Genomic DNA, 21,987 nt, shown 5'->3' on the forward strand with positions numbered 1-21,987 from the left:
AATTTTCTTATAGAAGTAAAAATTTGCAAAACGATGCAATTATCGAAATAGGAAAAATATTAAACTATTTATATTTTATATTCAAAAATTACCTTATAATAAACTGATATTAAAAATACAGAAAATTATAAAAATATAAAAGTAATAAAAATAGGAAAAGAATGAAAATAAAGAACATTACAAAATAAAAAAAACATTAAAAAATAGATACTAAAAATTATAGAAAATAGTAAAAGAAATAAATATAAAAAACGACTCTAAAAAATTAAATTAATTTAAGGGTAAAATTAATTGAAGCTAAATTAACTTTTTCAAAAAGAAACAATAAGTTGAGACAATAAAAGAAGACTAGAATAAAGAATGTTATCAAGTGAAGTGCAAAACAATTATTCAAATATAAAAGTTAACATTTAATATGCAAATTTGATTGTGAGGAGTAGAAAAAAAGAATAAAGTGGTGAATAAAAAAAAAGGAGGGAGGCAGAAGCAAAAAGAATAAGGAATTCGTATTTCATGTTCAGTGTTGTAATGACGATTAGGATAATAGTCGGTGGGCAATTTCTAGCGTCATTCGCTCGCATCCGCAGCGTTACAAAGGAGCATTTTGAAGCGAGAGCTTCTTTATTGTGAGAGACGGAGAATTATGCATTTTGCTATGCGTGCTTTTAAGTTGAATGTTACGAGAGAAGAAAGAATCACGTAAAACAATCTTAAGTTGGATTTTGTGTGACATAAGAAGTGGACATTTCGAAACATGGCTTCTATGTGCGGAAGTAGCAAGAGTCATCCGACATTAACAACTAACAGCTTCTATCGGCCTGGCGCTTATCCTTATCAGGTAAGTTCATCGACATCGTATATATTATAAAGTTTCTTTTCTTTTATTTTTCAATGTCAAACCACTAATTTCATGTATATAATCCTTAATCACACATTAAGTGCATTTATCATCGTAATTCAGTATTAAATGGGGACAATGGGACAAATTGATATTTTCTTACCCCTTATAATATTTTTTTTGCAAATTTTTACTTTTATCCCTCCTACGCATTGTTTTCTTTTTATTTTCATTTTTTTTTCTACTCGCATTTCGATTAATAAATTTTAATTAGTAACGTTCACTAAATGACTTAGTAATCTTAACAAATGAATTAGTAATTTTCCATTACCAATTAGTAGTTTTTGAATAATTATTTATAGCTTACACATTCATTTAATAATGAGCAAATCGGCACTATTTCATTATCAAAAATGACTAATTCAGATTTAAAGAGTATTTTCTAAATTTAAATTTAATTAGTAAAAATGTTTACTAATTTTAATTAGTTAGTTTTTGAATTTGGCAATTTTACTAAAAAATTAGTAGAAATTACTGGGTCAGTCCATTGACTTTCGTCTGAGAGTCGTTGCGACCCTATTTTAAAAAATTCTAATTTTCATATATGTGAAACTCGATGATTTTCTGATTTCATTAATCATAATATTATGTTACAAATTTTATTTCGTTTAATAATATTCATTATCAAAAATAGGTTGTTCACGATGTGATTTCGTAACCTTAAATTTTGCAACTTTTTAAAAGACGTTATTATTCAAAAACTATTAAATATTAGGGGTTGGTACTTACCACAAATATAAATCTTTCCATTCTGCACGTTCTAATGACCAAAATGAACTAAAAATTCTATTATTTGTGGACGAAAATTGATTTTAAAAATTTTTTTATCCAAAAAAATTACACTTTTTGTTTCACTTACAACTTTTTTGTCGGACCTCAAAAAAATTTGGGGTTTTGCAAATATTTCTTTAAGAACATAATTTATCTTCTATTGAAATTTGATGAAGGTGTTTTTCTTCGTTCTCAAAATAATAATTATAAAAAATTTTGTTCAAAAAGGTTAATTATAATGCTTGAAATAAACAACAAGCATTGTTATTTTAGTGTCAATATCAAGTTCAAGTCTTAGAATTAACCTTTTTGCATACAAAATTTTTTATAATTATTATTTCGAAAACGAAGAAAAACACCTTCGCCAAATTTCAATAGAAGATAAATTATGTTCTTAAAGAAATATTTGCAAAATCCCAAATTTTTTTGAGGTCCGACAAAAAAGTTGTAAGTGATACAAAAAGCGTAATTTTTTTGGATAAAAAAATTTTTAAAATCAATTTTCGTCCACAAATAATAGAATTTTTAGTTCATCTTGGTCGTTACAACGTGCAGAATGGAAAGATTTATATTTGTGGTAAGTACCAACCCCTAATATTTAATAGTTTTTGAATAATAACGTCTTTTAAAACGTTGAAAAATTTAAGGTTACGAAATCACATCGTGAACCACCTACTTTTGATAATTAATGATAGATCGTCCAACGTCCTTCCGGCAGGACGAAAAAGACTCAGGTGAGTCCCTCCGAAATCACTAAAAAAAACTAACATGGATTCAGATAAATAAAAAATGAAATATATCATTGGAAAGGTAACGAAACAAGCTTTCAGCGCATATAAATATCGAGCTTGTAAGTTCAAAACTAAGGGCTGGGTAGTTTGAAGAAGTTCAATTTTCCAAAAATTCACATAATTTTTAGTCACAGAATGACGAAGCCCGGTCCTGCCGGCAGGACGCTTTTCGCTTTATTTAAGAGACTGCCTCGCCCAGGTTTATAAATTTAAAGACTCGATATTTACATCATTTGAAAGCTTGTTTCATTACCTTTCCAGCGATATATTTAGTTTTATATTTATCTGCTTCCATATTAATTTTATAGAGCAATTTCGAAGGGACTCACGCCTGAGTCTATACTCAGATATACTGAACAATATTAAAAATGAATTTTTTTTTAATTGAACAATTAGGTTTCATTCTTTGAACGTTTTTGAAGAGAAAGAGACTTGTCCGGTCAAAAAATATTGATTTTCGGGGATATTACATTAAATTTACGAAAAAATGTTTTTTTCACTGTTTAAAAACATAGCAAGTTTAAAGGCTTTGAAAAATGGTTTAAATTATTATTTTAAAAAGTCAAAAATATGGATTTTTTCGTCTTTTCGTCTACTTTAATCCCAAGGAGTGCCAGAAAAGAAAAGTTGAATTCCCTTTTTTTAAAAGCCTTTTTTTCGGAACGTCCTTCCGGCAGGACGGGCGTTTGGACGATTTATCATTAATATTATTAAACGAAATAAAATTTATAACATAATATTATGATTAATGAACTCAGAAAATCATCGAGTTTCACATATATGAAAATTAGATTTTTTAAAAATATGTTCGCAACGACTCTCAGACGAAAGTCAGTGGACTTACCCTACTACTTATTAGTAAAATTTACTTATTTTGTAAAAGGGAGCGTTCACAAATGTCACGCAATTTTGTGAGATTTTCCAACCCCGCCCCCCCCCCTCCCCATTTGTCACGCAATTTCATGCAATTTCACATGTGAAAAATACATTGTTTCACGTTTAATAGAGACCTCCCCTTTCCCTCAAAATCGTGACATCATTTGTGAATGTTTTCAAAGCAAAAAGTCAGCCACTAATTTAAATTAGTAAACATTTTTAGTGTCACAGTAGATTATGAAGTATTAAAAATCGTTGCAGATTAAATTAACACCAAAAAAGATTAAAATAATCCACTTTGGTGTTATTTTTTACTATGAATGAAATTTGACTTCAATTCAAAACCAAGCCAACGATTTGTCAAAGAAAGCCAAAGCGACTCATAGTCAAAGTCTTGGTCTAAATCAAAGTCTTAGTTTTAATTAAAGTTTTATTCAAAGTCTTAGTCTAAGTCAAAGTCTTGGTCTAAATCAAAGTCTTAGTTTTAATTAAAGTTTTATTCAAAGTCTTAGTCTTATACGTAGTCTGTGACTATATGATTTTGACTAAGACTTTGACTTTGTCTTTCAATAAGATTTTGAATAAGACTCTGACTAAGACTTTGACTAAGATTTTGAATAAGACTCTGAATAAGACTTTAAATAAGGCTTTAAATAAGCCTTTGATTATAAATTTTACCAAGACCAAGACTTTGACTTAGACTCACTTTGACTTTCTTTGACAAATCGTTGATTTGGTTTTGATTTGAAGTAAAGTTTCATTCATAGTCAAAACTAACACCAAATTGGATTATTTTAATCCTTTCTGATGTTAATTTCATCCTAGTGGGATTCAACTGTTGCAGATTATTTTAATCCATTCTGGTGTTATTTTAACACCTCACGATTTACTGTGGTATTTTTATTCAGTTAATTATTATTAATTTTAAATAAATTTTACCAATAAAATTACCTACTGTACTAATAAAATTCAAAAGCTAAAAGTCAGTCACTAATTCATATTAGTAAACATTTTTACTAATTAAAATTTAGAGAGTACTCCCTAACATATCGAATTAGTCACTTTTGACTAATTCAACAGCAACAATTAAATAAATTAGTAACAGTACTAATTAATTTTTAATAAAAAATGCTATTTAAATCTGAATCAGTAAAATTCTACTGAAGATCAGTGAAATTTGACTGATTTTCAGTGACTTTATTCTTTTAATTTGAATTAGTGGAATATTTCACTGAAAATCAGTTGAAAATTACTGAAATATCTGTCATTTTTCACTGATTGACCAATTAAAAAATTACTGAAAATTTATGTTAGGCACATTGAAAATTTCAGTTATTTTTTAATTGGTTAATCAGTAAAAAATGACTGAAATTTTAATCATTTTTAACTGATCTTCAGTGAAATTTCACTGATTCAAATCGCGAGAATAGAATCACTGAAAATCAGTCAAATTTCACTGATTCAGTATTAGAGAGTGACTAATTCATTAGTTAATGTAATTTTAGGTTCTGTTAAATAATAAAAAAAATTAGTAAGTTTATGTTTACTTATTATTTTAGTGACTTTTTTCAAATAATTAATTGAATTTGATTGTTTAATTAGATGTTTTCTTATCATAATTAGTTTTTTTTTACTAATCAGAATAAGGCCAATTCGTTTATGGTTTTACTAGTAAATCATTAACTTTTCTACGATTTCAGATTTAGAGGGTACACTAATTTAAATTAGTAACTATTTTCATGATGATTTTGAGTAATTTAACACTAAAATCTGACTAAAAGTTGAGTAAAAAAGTGTATTACCTATTATTAAATAAACATTTACTTGAATTTTTTTATTTATATATTTCTATTTTTGTATTTTTATTTTCAAAATATATTATTTGTTTCAAGTAAATATTTTTTAAGCTGAGTATTAACTATTAAGTTTAATTAATTTATAAATATTAAGTAATCGATTATTTTATTTAAATAAATTTGTTTCTGTGTTGAGTAAACGATATAAACTGCCAAACAAAATAGTAAATTTTTTGCTAAAAACACAAAATTAGATTTAGAAAAATGTGGAAAAAGTTAAATTAACAAACAATATTTATGCAATAAAATAACTAAACTAATTATTGAAATTAATGAAATTATCAATTAAATTTTGTTATTTAATTACTGAGAATTATATCGAGCATTATTTTGAGAATTACAAAGCTGAATTTTTTGTAAATTTTGGTATTAAAAAACTTTGATAGAAAATTAATTATTTTAAATTATTCCTAATAGCTAATTAAGTTATCTTAAAAAATTAAATAATTGAACTTGATGTAAAAAACTAAATGTGAATTTAACTAATAATTAATCATTATTAACTATTTCATTAGTATAAAATAATATTATCCTACTCATTAAATAAGTGACTGACTTTTTATTATAAAATTAGTTATTTTTAACTAATTCAAATTAAGAAAGAATTAAACACAAAGAAATTAATTAATTCAATAAAATTAACTAACTTCTTTCTAAATTAAAAAATCACTATTTACCTATCAATTAGTAATTGATTTTTTGCTTCAACAGTTAGTAAAAAGTAACTGATTGTCAATGAAAAAATAAACGACTATCGGTAAAAAAATAACTGAAAAAGGAGTTAAATTTGACTATAATTAAATTGATTCAAAAAATATGCACTGAAATATCAGTTATAGGGGAGAGTCTCCAGTTGTGAGACACCTCCAGTTGTGAGACAGTCAATTTTTTTTAACATGCAATATTAAAAAGCTGATTGGTTTATATAAAAACATTTCTTTTTATATGAGCCAACTATTTCGTGTACACCGAAACGGATATATAAACTGTTTTTGTTAAATACCAACACTGTGTGTGATAATCGACTAAAAAGCGTTTTTTCAATAAATGCAAAGTACTTTTTTTGCAATTTAATTAATTGAAAAAGGTAAATGTAATGCATTTTCTTTTAGTGTTTTCCTTATATTTTGTGATGCAACATTGCATTGTTTCAATCTACGGTTGAAAATAATTTAATTTTCCTTTTTCAAAATAGCGCCAATTTCTGGGTGTGAGACACAGCATATCACCAGTTGTGAGACGGTGTCAACACCCATCTGGGCAGCATAAAAAATACTACTTTGCAGGCATACTATTTAAATGTTGTTTTGATTTTTTTTCTAGTATTTTTGGGCATGTCAAGTGGAAAAAAGTCAATTGATTCAGAAGAAATCAATTTTAATGCTCTTGTTGAAGCTATTAAATTGTGTTTATTTGATAGTCATATTTTGGCGAATAAATATTATTATTCAGTATATAATAATATATATTATTAATATATTTAATTATTTCTAATAAACATAACGTTTTATGTCAAACTTATTAAATTTTAGCAATTTTTAATGAGTGTCTCACAACTGGAGACATTTTTTTTTTTTGAAAAAAGCGATGTGCTCGGAAAATGTATCGTAAAATTTTTTGAGTTCATCGAAACACTATACTTTCTTTTAATAAAAGTTGCGTATTTCTGTTACCTTTCGAACGGTGTATTTTATTTACAATTTCGTTTGCCCGTTTACAATTTACGGGTCAAAAATGAAACCCGTCTCACAACTAGAGACTCTCCCCTACTTTTATCTTATAAACAGTTATGCTTTATTGAAATCAGTTATTTTTAAATTTTAACTGATCCAAATTATAGAGAGTGATAAAAATTAATTAGTCCAAAAATATCATCAACTAATTTAATTCAACGAAATTAATTAAACTTAATAAAGACCAATAAAAATAAGATAATATTCGTTTTCAATTCAGTTCGCCACTTTTTTTGCTTCTTGGTTATTACTATATCACAAATATTTAAATACCCATTTAATTTAATGTAACAAAATTAATTACTTGATAATTTTAAGCAAATTGTATAAAAGTGTAATTAAAATAATAGCAATAATTAAGAAATTAAATTTAAGTAATAAAACCTATTCAACTGAAAACGAATCTATTCAACTTTTATACACCTTCCTTTTATACTTCTATAAATTTGATATATTTTTACACATGAAAAATCATTTTAAACCCCAAGTTATTAAAATTTATTACCACCAGACAAATATTCAAATTTGTCATGTATTCGTAATTCAGTATATATAATAAATTTTCTCACTCCTCCCGCACACGCTTTTAAGAAGAAAAACTTGTGTAATTGAAACTAGCAATAATTCGCTCGAAATTGCATTAATTAGTAATTCATGAGTTTTAATTATGAGAGCAATGAAACGGTACACTATAAATTTTCTATATAAATGTAAAATTATAAATTCGATGTCTACATTCATAATTTAACGAATTTATAATGAGAGACACTTAATTGTTATACATATATCTATCTATCTATCTATCTATCCATCTATCTATAAGGTAATACACGCGTAAAATTAGTATAATAAACATGAAATTCATTGAATGCAGATAAGAAGTTGATTGTAATGAAAGAAAAGAGACTTGATGCTGTTATTCAATAATGGAAAGCAAGGCTCTCGCGCAGGTTATACACTGGAAACCTTGGCCTTGTCTTGCATGAAAGCATTATGTAAGCCTGTGCGCGCCTCCACTCGACATTGCGTGAAGATGATCTTGATTCTGCTTTCATCCTTTCTTTTCTTTTGCATTGTTTTCTCTCTCTCTCTCTCTCTCTCTCTCTCTCTTTCTTTTTATTGCACCGCAACTAATATAACGTCAAATTCTTTTTTTTATACTCTTCTAAATCTTCTGTTTCCAATTATGATTCTATCTTCGTAGCTAGTGTAATAACACGAAATAAGTTCAACTTGTATAGTTTTCTAAATCTTCCTATTTTTCCTCATTCGTTATACTATATTGCTTATGTACCGTTACATAGTCAACGCCTATATTCATGTATATAGTGAAAATAATAATTTTCAATAGTGTGTGCGTCTGTGTTGTGCAATTATCGAAATTACAACGAAATGAGAGTAATTGCCAATTGCATGATGATATAAAGAAAGTAGGTTTTAGAATTCACGGTTTATTTATTTAACTCTTTCTTTGCTTCCCTTTTTTTCTTATATATACATTCGAGAATGTATAGTTTTTACTATGGCGGATAGAAAAAGAAGGTGTAAAAATATTCGATAATAGAAAAATTTAAATGCCGTTAGTTTGTTACAACAGTCGTTGTATTAAATTGTGTCTTGTGTTAAATAACTCAAGATTTATCAAAACTTTTAATTAAAATTATCAGCGATTGATGAATACTATTAATTTTTTAGGATCATCAATTTTCTTCTTTGAGCGTCATCAAATTTATCTTTGTTTAAATCTGAATTATAATGAAAATTGAGTCATTAATTTACATTAATAAGAATATTTATTATTTTTTAATAAAACATTAAAACGTTCCTATTTTTTGTAAACTATTATTATTTTTATTAAAACTAGCAACAATAAATTCGCGCGACTAACTTCTTAGTACCTTTTTTGAAATAAAATTAGCAATTTTAAAAATAATAGAATTTAAAAATTTTCTAATTTAAATTTTTGTTGAAAACACTAAAAAAATTCAATTTTGGAGAAATTACAAATATTTGTAGAAATTCAATTATTTAAAAAAAAATAAAATTCTTCTTATAAAATTCAAATGTGTTCAAAATTTGAAAAAAATTCTCGTAACAATCCCAATTCTTTATAAATAAAACAAAATTCTTCTCTAAAATTCAATTATTTTCATAAAAAATGTCAAAAAAAAAATTCTTGTCCTAATTTAAATTATTTTCAAAAATTTTTCTAATTTCAATGATTTTCAACATTTACTAAAATTTCCCAAAAAGAAATCCATTATTCAAAAAAAAATTTAATAAAATTGTACTATGCAAACGTTTAATTTTTTTCATAAATAATAAAAATTTCACAGGAATTTAATTATTTTCATAAAAAATAATTTAAAATTCTAGAAAATAATAATTGAACTTGGTCATCTTTAATTATTATAAAACATGAAGAAATCGATCACTCCGAGTCTTCGACACGGAGCAATCGATGTCTTCATGTTTTATAACAAATAAATACTTTTGTAAGTTGTTTAATTTAAAAAGGTTGAAATTTTTGAATGTCATAATTCCTGTAGAAAATCTTGCTCCAAAAATAAGATTAAAAATAGGAATTGTGCAAATATTTTTCTTCTTTTTCTAAAACAAAATAATGATTTTGTTAAAAAATTGGGATTCATTTAAACAAAAATAATGCAAAATAAATAAATTTTCTATTTCTTATTAATCACAGTTGTTTAACAATTTTCAAATTTTTTTTAGAAATAAAGAACAAAAATCTGCATAATTTCAATTTGCCAAAACATAATATTTGACAAAATTTTAATTTAAAAAAAAAATTTTTTCTTATATCTTTTTTAATGGAAAAAAGTGAAAAAAATTCTGATGATTTCTATTTGTCATTACAATTTTAAATTAATTATAAAATACATTTTCTATTTCTTAATCACAGTTGTTTAACAATTTTCTAATTTTGTTTAGAAGTAAAGAACAAAAATCTGCATAATTTCAATTTGCCAAAAAATAATATTTAACAAAATTTGAGTCTTTTTTTACAATTGTCAAATTTAACTAATAATTTAATTTAATAAGTTTATAGAAGTTACTACTGATTAGTAAAATTTACTAATTCAAAAACAAAAAGTCAGTCACTAATTCAAATTTAGAGAAAGCACAGTTTTCTTCTATGAAATTTGTAATTTTTTAGTAAAAAGTAATTAAAATTATTAAAATTTTTTTTTTTACTAATCTTAGTAAAATTTTACTTTTTCAATTAATTTTAAATTTATTTACTAAATTTTTTGTAAACAATTACTAAAAATTAATATAATTTTTTACTAATTTAAATCTTACAAAATTTCACAAAAAAAACTGCTTTCAACAAATTCCAAATAAAAATTTTGTTCAAAATCCAACAAATAAAAAATGCTATACCTAATATAATATTTTTGATGAAAACAAACTATCATGAAAATATTCTATTGAAAAAAACTACCTACCCCTAAGCTTCTGCTAATAAAAATTCATCACAAAATAAAATTGTTGTTGGTAAAAATTTATTACAAAGTAAAATTTCTTTTGAAATTTTTGTTTTTGTGATAAATTTATTTACTTCTAAAATAAAGTTTCTCTGTATAAAAATTTATCACAAAATGAAGTTTATATTGAATAAAACTATCACAAAGACAATTTTTTGTTGCTCAAAACTACCCCTAAAATAAAATTTTTACTGATGAAAAAAATTTTCACAAAAAGAAGTACACACCGTTCTTCTTTACTCATAACAACACATCAATAAGAGTTCAACAATTTCTACAAGGAAAAAGAGCTTTACCTGGAACTATAGTCAGTAATACTAGGGTCAATAATACTAGTCGCGACATATACATAACATTATGACAGAAATTGAAAAATGATTCAATCTTCATCACCTCTCATTTGATTAATCATCTTCCGAAGAAAATACAATCAAGGTCTTCTCCTAATTTACAAATACAATAACCAGATGAGCAGCCTATTCTAATTAGTCATTCCATCATGACTTGAGAAATCAATTTTTTTCTATTACAAACATATAATTAAAACTAAAAAAAAAACAAATAGAAAAATAATAATCCGGAAGGTGTTCTTTGTTTTTTCTCTTCATTTGTCAAAATCAAAAGCGAACGTTTGATTGAAGAAAAATGAAAATACACAAGTCATGCAACAGTTGTACATATGAGCGCGCTATATAAACCATTAAATTCTCTGAAGTCATTTTATCTTTTCGAGATGGAAATATTATTGTGGCGCGAATTGTAAATTGTTGAGAGTATTATACATATATAGATATACATATAATTATAATCGCGTCTTCTAACAAAGAGATGAGATTTATCTATCCTGAATTTTTTTTTCATTCATTTTTTTTCGTTCAATAAGAAGAAAAAGAAGTTGCGCCATAAGCGACGTGTATAAATTTTATAAATAATTATTAAACGTTTAATCGGTTTCGTATATGCGTACTATATATATATATATATATATATATATATATATATATATATATATATATATATATATATATATATATATATATATATATATATATATATATATATATATGAACATCTCTCGCACGATGATCTCAGTTGTCGATAAAGAAATACCTTTGCACACTTTACTTCTCAATGTGGAACGCATTTGATGGCTTGAAGATTCCGTTTCATTAACGTTTTTATTACGTTTATTATTAGATTTTTATTATTGATTATTTTTATTATTGTTCTTTTAGTCATTATTTTCATTATGATTTTTTTAATTGCTATTTTTATTATTTTTAAATAATTTAATTGAGTTTTTCAATTTCTCCGAGTCAACGTTTTTCAAAGTGAAAATTACGAAAAAATATAAAATTTATTATTATATTATTTTTTAATTACAGTTTTTATTTTTATTATTAAATAATAATTTAATTGAATTATTTAATTTTTCCGAGTCAACGTTTTGCAAAGTGAAAATTACAGAAAAATATAAAATTTGTTATTATTACAGATGTTGTTTTTATCTTTATTAATAAATAATTTAATTAAGTTTATCAATTTCTCCAAGTCAAGTATTGTTACAGAATGAAAATTAAGCAAAAAATTATAATTATTATTAATTACAATTATTATTATTAATCTTAATTAAGTTTACACTGAAAAAAAAATTTAATTCAAATGTAGATTTCTATTTTCGAATTTATTTGTATCAAGTAATTTCTATTTAAATCAATTAAACTGTATTTGCTTAAAATATAGAAATTATAGGTTCAAATACAATTTATTTGATTTAAACAAACATTACTTAATTCAAGTAAATATTTATTTGATAATACACAAGTAATCAATTATTTTATAGTCAAATAAATTTTTTCCAGTGTATAAATTTCTCTAAGTCAATTGAAGATTCAATAATTTTTTAAAATATTTTTTACAATTTTTTTATTCGAATTTTTATTTTTTACCTCTAAATAAGAGAGAAAAAAATGAGAAACGATACTTTGAAAATAAGCACAATGCGAGAATAAAGAGTTCGATCTTTGTATTATTTGTATTTTACAGGTCGTTGACTTGAAATTCTATCTGCTTTTTTTGTCCTCTTCACCATCAAGCATAGCTGAAATAATATGCTTCAATAATGTCTATGTAATTTACAGTCATTTTCTTATTTGATTTTCAAGTTGAAATTGAATTTCGAGGCAAAGGTTGTGTTTGACTAGCAAAATAGCCACTAAAGGAAGTTCAAATGCGAAAATCGGTTAGAAATCATCTTTAATGGTAAATAGATTCATTTCTAGGTTCTTGACTATGTACTTAGGAAAAATCAATGACATCAGACTTTGTCCTCGTCGCATTTCATGATCGAAAGTTGTTTTTTTTCTAATTATTATATCAGAGAGAATTTAGTTTTTTTGTTCGTTGTATCCGGTTTTTTCTATTGCAAAAGACATCTTACATCGATATAAAAATATAATGATTTAATAATAAAAATATAAAATAAAATAATACCTATTTTTTTATTGTACATAGTACTTTTGCACGAATGGGTATTTAGCCCGTTTATTGTTTTTAAAATAAATAAATAATAGGTAGATTTTCCTTTCTGCATGAGTTTTATTTTTATTTAGCATTTTTAATACAAAAATACTAGAAATAAAAATTATTTTCCACATTTAAAAACACAAACAAATAAAGATGCGATTGTTTTCAATTCTAAGCAATTCGCTTTACATAACAAGAATCAAAAATTCAGAAACAGGATTCAGTAAGCGGAATAAATGAATAAAATGTTCGATGTAACCTGCAATCATCACTGCATTTGAATTTATTCATGAAAACAATTTTTCTATATATTTATTGTGAGTCTAAGACGATTAAATAACGAACAACAATACCAAGATAAAAGTAAAATTTGCAAAACTCTTATGAAAAAAAAAATCAGGAGGATTGTATGAAAAAAAATACTGCAGCTTCCAAAGAAGATAAAAATACTAAATTACTGACATACCACAACAAAGTAGCTTCAATTATTATTATTACTGCTATTTTTATTTTTATTAATATTAATATTATTCTAAAGAAGATTTTTGATCTATTCTTATATTTAATTTTCCCTTAAATTTAGAGATGGCTTTAAAGTTCAAAAATTTCAATAAATGACACTGAAGTTCACAACGTTTATAATCACCGAATGAAAAAAAAAAATATTTGTCTCAAGGGAATTTTTAAAATTTATTTTTATTAATTTTTATTCTTATTATAATCACAGTTTACCCGTGTAGAAATCACCATGCTATGCCTAAAATGATTATTGGCCCTAGCTTGGACCTAACTTGGCAACCCCTTTTTATATATCCTAGGCTGGTCCTAACTTGGTACTAGCTAGGAGATCCAGTTATGACTTAGAAAAGGTTTTAGGAAAATAAAGTGTCAAAATTGATACATGAAAAACATGTAAAAATTGATAAATATTCTCAATTAATATTTATAAAATTAATTGATAATCATATTTGTTTAAACAATTTATTGTTTGACATAAATCAGAAAATTATACAAATACTATAAAATAAAGTTAATTTATTAATTTATTAATTCAGCAATTGTTTAAACAAATAATTGTTATTTACTAACTTTTTACACAATCAACCTAGAAACTAGCAGTTTTTTCTAATTTTGCAATAAGTAAATTCTCAGATTAGTTAATTGCAAAATTTAAAAAGACTACAAGTGTCTAGACGCTTTATTGTCTCAAGAATTAATAAATAACAACAATTTTTTGTTTAAACAAATGCTGAATTGTTAAAATTATAAATTATCTTCATATTTCACTACTCAAGTGTAATAATCGCGAAGTTAGATAAAAAACTGCAAATTTTTAAGTAATTTGTTACAAAAGTTAATAAAACAGCAAAATTTATTTATTTATTTAAACAGATACAGACTGCAATATAATTATCATTAGTAAAATATATTTCTAATTTCGTTCGCTGATTTTAAGTTTCGTTTAAGTTGGTGCTAAACACTAAGAGATATTGCAATTCGAATGTGGGCTGACCCACCCAGGTCCAACCCAGGACCTACCTGGGCTTCCTAGTTTCATTAGCAAAAATTTCTAAGTCCAAGTCTAAAAAAATTTTTGCAACAAAAAATTAATGCTTAAAATGATTTAGAATAATGAAAAACGTGTTTTTAACATAAATTTTTTTGACATTTTTTTAAAAAGTGGATCACCCGCTTAATTAATTAGGAAAAATTTCCAAGTCCAAAAGACGAATATTTTTTTTAGACCAAGAAATTAATATGTTAAAAATGATTGAGAACAATGAAAAACCTGTTTTTAACGAAAATGTATAGATATTTTTTTTCTTGATATAATATAAAAATATTAATTTTTGAATTTTTATATTTGGATATTATTTTATTATTATTGTTGTTGTTAAACTATTTTTTTATTTATTATTGTGTATTAGTGTCAATAATTACTATATTGAATCATCAAAAGCAAGTCCACAAGTCACTGACAATAAAAATTTTGATCTCAACTAGTTTCATTAGCATAGTGGTTAGGGCGTTAGTCTCGTAGTCCGTAGGTCGTAGGTTCGATTCCCGCGTGCGTTAGATTTTATTTACTTCTTAGGTTTGCGTTTATTCCGATTTTTCTGCATTGTATTCGTATAAGTATGCAATTTAATGATTATATATACTGTAAAATAATTTAATTAACAAATTTCTAATTTTTTTATAATTTTTAATGTATATATTAGAGGAATATATATTAATCTCTACATATACTAACATTATTTATGAATTCGCTTTTGGTCATCACTTAATTGAAAAAAATTATAATTAATTAAAACTAATACTTATTATTAATAATTTAGGTTATTTCTTTAACAAATATTATTAACTAATTAAAATTATAATGAAATAGAAAATACGGTCTGAGATGGTCCTTTCTAGGTCCTAAAATGGACCCATAAACTGGTCCTAACTAGGCTCCCAAGTTAGGACCAGGCTAGAATCGCATCACCACCCATTGTTGGTCCAACCTACACTGCCAACCTAGGACCAAGCTATTAACAGGGCAAAATAGGTAGGACCTGGCTAGGACCAATTTTCATTTTCCACACGGGTAGTACAGTATTCTCGTCAGTTAAAGAAAAATAAATTTGATAGTAAAAAGTCAGTCACTTGATTCAAATAGTAATTTTTACTAATCAATTAATTACCTAATAATGACTAATAAATTATTATTTAAATTTACTTTTGGGTTATGTCAAAATAACTAAACTTTCTGGTAACTAATTCAGTTAATCAAATTTGACTATTTTCGTAATTATTAATTTACTAATAAATTAGTTCTTATTCCTGCAGTTTTGCGGTATTAGCTAAAATTAACCTAAAGACAAATGCAATTATAAACTTTTTTGCTTTGTACAGCAGGATTGTAATCATTAATTTTTGAAAATCTCCAAAGCTAAAGAAAATTTCGTTCATTTATAAAACGCTTAAAATTTACAAATCATATATTTACAGAGCAAATTTAAAGAGAGCGAATTAAAAAATAATTATACTGATATTTATCTTCCTTTATTAAAAATTAAGAATAATTTTATCATATTGAATAAAAAATTGAATTCTCAAGGAAATAAATTCGCGTTAACCACGTATAATAAATTGAATGCAATTAGTGAGCTAATTTATGATTATATAAACGATTACGAAATGCATTTTGACGTATGTATAATAAATAATATCTTGACACATTTATATATACGAACCAAGAAACTGATATATATACAGAAGAGAGAAAACAGGTTTATTAAAAAAAGAAAATGCGCACGAACAAAAAGTAAATTTCTATACAAATGCTGGCGTGGATTAGTTGAAAGATAGGATAATACATCAAAAAGAGCCGTTGTAGAGATGTTTTAACTGAAAGTATCATATAAATTGGATGTATTAAAAGCAGATAGACAGGGGAATAATCTGCAATAAGAGAATATTGCCCGACCATATAGATAGATGTCGATTAATTACGGAGTTTAGTACAAAAATGGAAGTAGAGGTGAGTCGTTAAAAGAAGGCTGGGTCGGTAGCCTTGGTCGCGATTCTAGTTCAAGTTGAAATTCCTGATGCATTATCGTATCTGGAGTTGTTTGGTATTCTGAGCGAAGTGTGTCAGCTGAATAACAGTACCAACCGAGGAGTGTTGAGGAACGGTCCACCAAATGTGGTCCTGAAGCTGCCAGCTAGGTCAGTGCCATCGCAATTTCGTGTCACCTCAACCTGCGCCGGATCAATGACCAAGACCTCCCAAATATCAAAGTGTTTTATTATTTTTGTTTAAAAACAAATAAATACTTTATGCATATTTTTTCGCTATTCTACAAATTTATGCAACAAGTTTGTACCGAATATTTAATAAAGTTACTTTAATTTTTTTTGTATTATTCTCCAGGTTTTCATTTTCTTATTTTATTCCAAATCAAATCAGAATCAATAATTGTAAAATTTTTCAATTCTGTTATTTTATTTCTAATCAATTTTAAATCCTTTTCAATTATTTTATTTCAAATAATTTTAATCCTTTTCAATTCTGTTACAATTTTCAATCCTTTTCAATTACTTTATTTTATTCATAATCAATTCAGAATTAATGTTAATCTTTTTCAATTCTATTATTTTATAACGCATCAACTTCAAAAATACTTTTCAATTATTTTATTTTATTTGGAATCAATGTTAATCCTTTTCAATTCTGTTATTTTATTCCGAATCAATTCAGAATTCATTTGAATCGATTTCAATTCTCTTATTTTATTCCTAATCAATTTTAAAAATCCTTTTCAATTATTTTATTTCGACTAAGTTCGGAATCAATTTTAACCCTTACCAATTACTTTATTTTATTCATAATCAATTCAGAATTAATTTTAATCTTTTTCAATTCTATTATTTTATAACGCATCAGTTTTAAATCCTTTTCAATTATTTTATTTTATTTAGAATCAATTTTAATCCTTTTCAATTCTGTTATTTTATTCCAAATCAATTTTAAATCCTTTTCAATTCTGTTATTTTATTCCGAATCAATTCAGAATTAATTTTAATCGTTTTCAATTCTCTTATTTTATTCGGAATCAATTTTAAATCTTTTTGAAATATTTTTTTTTCGAAACAGTTCGGAATCAATTTTAATCTTCTTCAATTCGGTTATGTAATTTTTTTCTGACTTAATTGAAAATCCTTTTCAATTATTATTTTTTATTTCGAATCAGTCCAAAATCAATTTTAATCCTTCATAATCCTGTCATTTTATTTCCACTCAATTTTAAATCCTTTTCAATTATTTTATTTTATTTTGAATCAGTTCATATTCAATTTTAATCATTTCCAATTATCTTATTTTATTTGGAATCAGTTTTAAATCGTTTTCTATTCTGTTATTTTATTCCGAATCAACTTTAAATCCTTTTCAATTATTTTATTTTTATTTTGAATCAGTTCAGATTCTATTTAAAATTTTAATCATTTCCAATTTTCTCATTTTATTCTGAATCAGTTTTAAATCCTTTTTAATTATTTTTTCGAATCAGTTCGGAATCAATTCCATTGAAATAACTAAAAATTTCACTAATATAATGAAATTCATAGCGATTACAGGTGAAAATTTTTCAGTCTGACCAAAAATGCAAAAGAGCGAGAAAACAAGAAAAGAGAAAAAAACGTGAAATAAAAATTTGGACGAATTTATTATTAATAAATATTATTTTTATCTATTTTATTCATTTATTACTTACAGTTCACATTAAGATTCGGTTAAGTAAAATCTATGCCACATAACATTTAGTTTAAATAAAAAATCCTGACAAAAAGTAATTCGAAAAATGAAAATTCATCCAAAAGTAATAAAATAACTAATAAAATTCCACCAATTTAATGGTCGAAATATAATAAAAATGAGAGCATTAATATTTCACGAAATTTATGAATTATTTGGAATTGTTAAATTCCAAAAATGAGAGCATTAATATTTCACGAAATTTATGAATTATTTGGAATTGTTAAATTCCAAAAATGAGAGCATTAATATTTCACGAAATTTATGAATTTGGAATTGTTAAATTCCAAATTCATAAATTTCGTGGAATATTAATGATCTCATTTTTATTATATTTCGACCATTAAATTGATTGACTCGAAATGAAAAAGCAAAATTCAAAAGGATTAAAATTAATTGTAAAATGAAACGGAATATTTTTTACGAAATATTAAATTTTACATCTATTACAAAATACTTAATATACAACTTACATGTCGATAAAATGTCGAGTTGCATCTCCTGAGAGACATGTTTTTCACTATAGCAAAATAAAAAGAAGAGAAAGAAAAAAAAACTAAAGTATATGCTCACTGAAGCGAGAAAAGAATATCTTCGGACGAGGTACATCATCCATTTTCTTGTGGTATCAATTTGTCTCGAGTTGAAATTCTTGTGGCTTAACCGTGAAAAAAAAGGACGATGAGCGTTTTACGGTATACGGTCCACGCAATGTAAGATCTTACGTTACATGCTTCGTAACTTCTCATGTGTCATACAAAGAGTAATGTACGCAGCGAACCACTTACAATTATTATTATTGTTATTACTATTTTATTATATAATGTACATTATTATTACTACTACTACTGCTACAACTACTATCGTTATTGAAAAACAAAACAAAAATTTATTATTTTCAATTTCTTTTCTATTCTAAAAAGTTGTATTTAAACCAAATAAATAATTCAGTAGATTTTGAGACAAATATACACTTATTTAAGTCCATTAAATTATATTTGGTTTAAATAAAATCTTTCTCTGCAAGAGATAATAGACAAGTAATCGGTTCTTTAAATCAAATAAATTGTTTCTCAGTGTATAAATTAGAGTAATTTAGGTGTTTAAATTCAAAATTAAAATTATTAGTAGTTACACAAAGAAATATACAAACAAACATAATTAAAAAAGTACACTAATTGTCACTGATCCTGATAATAACACGGTTACATTAGTTACATTAATGCTATATTCCTGTACGTCTAAATATGTAATTTGCCCTCTACTCTAAACGCGCAACATTCTCACATTCTAATTAAGGTCAAATAATTATGTATATTTAATAAGTAATTATTTCTCAGTGCGCATTCCTGTTGAATAGAAAAGAAAGAGATGGAGAAAAAAAGAGTTAATCTCTTAATAACACTCCAAAGAGCTTTCGATAAGTGTTGATTACCTCTCAACAAATAAAAAGAACTATGAGTATAAAATAGCATTAAACGCCCACGATTATACGTTCTATGTTTATAATTTATAATTTCAATATTAGCAATGCTCTACTTTATTTTCAATGAATTTTTTTTATTTTTTTTTTAAGTGAGTATAACAAAGAATAGGTCGTCGTCGTCTCCTTGGGAAAATATAAAAGGGATCAAATGCTATAAATGTTATATTGCGAATATATTATATTCATTATACTGCGTATATAAAAGCCAGACCTCGTATTTGTTTTAAAATGAATCAAAACACGCAAGAGCCTTCATCAAAGTGCTGCGGGTCTAATTGTATTATTTTCTAATTGTACTATTTTCTTTTCAATGTCGACCTCGAGATGCGAAATTACACTCACGGAAAGAGATCCAGGTATATGTATGGTTGAGACAACCATATTATATGGTTGTGGAATTCTTACGATAACAAAACTGAAAATAAAAAACAAAATCTTTAGATTTTGTTTTTATTTTCAGTTTTGCTATCCCTATAAAAATTTTAGAAAAATTAGTTAGTAATCTTTACTATAAAGTAAATTTTAGAAAAATAAGCACTAAAATGTACTTCGTTTGTTCAATAAAATTCACTAATTATAATCATAATTCAAAGATCCCAAGTTTAAACTTTTAATGCTCAAAAACTTATCTTATTTCTAAATAAAACAATCAACATTTTTCATTCATTATTTACCCTCTTCACTCTCATCATTAAATATGAAAAGGAATGAAATATTTTTAGTATAATTAACACGTGCACATTTATATATATATAAATTCACGTATTATTATCGCGTTTATTTTCTTTAGTGATTTTTCATTCGTCGGGTTAAATGCATTTCTCGAGAAATGGCAGTTGGAAGGTGGTGATAATTACTGTTTAGACTTCAATCTCCCTTTCGAAAAAATGTAGTTGAACCACTGTGTGTTCGCCTGTTATAGAAACTATAAAAGAAGAAAAGAACACGAATAAGGAATAGACACAGGTGTGGATAAGTCAACATATGTGTGTTTATACCACGTGTGCACTCAAAAGAAGATGAACCTCATAGCAGTGTGGGAATCTTCTTTCTTGTTGTCAGTTATATATACAGTCAGTCCTAGAGCAACTTCACACAATTGACTTTCACGTTTAGAAAGAAAAAAAAAAGAATTACATTTTCACACGTTCGCTCTCTTCATGTCTCAATCAATTTTTATTTTTCATTTCAATTCATCCCCGCAAGTTCAATTAAATTTACTTTAATTCATTCCATTCAATAAGTAAAAGTGCAGTAATTTGACTAAATCAAATTTAGTTTGTTTCAAGTTTTTCCTTGTACCTATATAATTTTGCAGCTAGAAGAAACTTGAAGAAAAATTGAAAAACTGGATTAAAAATACAAAAATCAAGTTATCAATTTTTTTTTTTTTGAAACTCACAGATATCTGAAGCTACAAGCGACTATATATAAGTATTAGCTACTCAAGTTCTCAGTCTGTTTTATCAGAGTCTAAAATTTATTATAAATTGAAACTACCGTCAATATTAAAACTCTACATTATGCAAAAACGCTTCAGGACTTTTTGAATATAAATGATTATTTAATAAATAAGTGGTTACGAATTTCTTTTCAAAAAATCAAAAAAAAAATCAGAAAATTATGATAACGGAACATTGAGAATCGTGATTCTATACCGTAATATATCGGTAATTCAATGTCTATTTCTGAAAAACTGATTTTAATGTTACGCGTGAACAACTATAGCGTGACAAACCCCGATAACGTCGATAACGTTATGCAATTTGTGCACCGAATGCAAGAAACTTTATTTCCATTTATGAAGCAACAAACCATCCGTTAGACACTATACTCGCAACTTGGAGTTTTCCATGGAGAAAAAGGAAAATTAATTATAATTATAAATATTACTTTCTAGCCAAGGGTAAATATTAAACAGTCTTCTTTTTAATTCCACCACTTCCTAACTTATCAACTTATTCAAAAAGGAAAAAAAAATTCTTTCCGTTCTGTGTAAAATATTTCCTTTCTTATGAAAACTAAGTTATTATTATCAATCTATAATTTAATAATTGATAATCGATATAGAAATAATTTTCTAAAAAAAAATAAAAAGGTTTTAACAACGCAAATAATAATAATGAATAATTATAATTTAATGGTTGATCTTTATAAAAATGCGAAAGAAAACAATATTTATTTACGTCTTTATGAATAACAACAGTAGCGTCAATTATTGTGTAAAATTATTAATAGA

At 25.2% G+C, this 21,987-nt stretch overlaps 1 protein-coding gene across 2 annotated transcripts in view; it reads left to right on the forward strand.

Moving 5' to 3' along the window:
* Positions 1-240: 240 nt before the first annotated feature.
* Positions 241-21,987, forward strand: part of LOC122497700 — a 58,505-nt gene continuing 36,758 nt past the window's right edge. Inside the window, exon 1 of one of the 2 annotated variants that reach the window (XM_043604979.1) lies at positions 241-838. In XM_043604979.1, coding sequence (XP_043460914.1) covers positions 755-838 — 84 coding nt within the window. In that variant the 5' untranslated portion in view covers positions 241-754. The remainder of the gene's footprint in view (positions 839-21,987) is intronic. The other variant, XM_043604971.1, reaches the window with a different exon arrangement.

This window comes from Leptopilina heterotoma, unplaced genomic scaffold (genome assembly GCF_015476425.1).
Source record: "Leptopilina heterotoma isolate Lh14 unplaced genomic scaffold, ASM1547642v1 Lhet_10, whole genome shotgun sequence".
Lineage (NCBI taxonomy): Eukaryota > Metazoa > Arthropoda > Insecta > Hymenoptera > Figitidae > Leptopilina > Leptopilina heterotoma.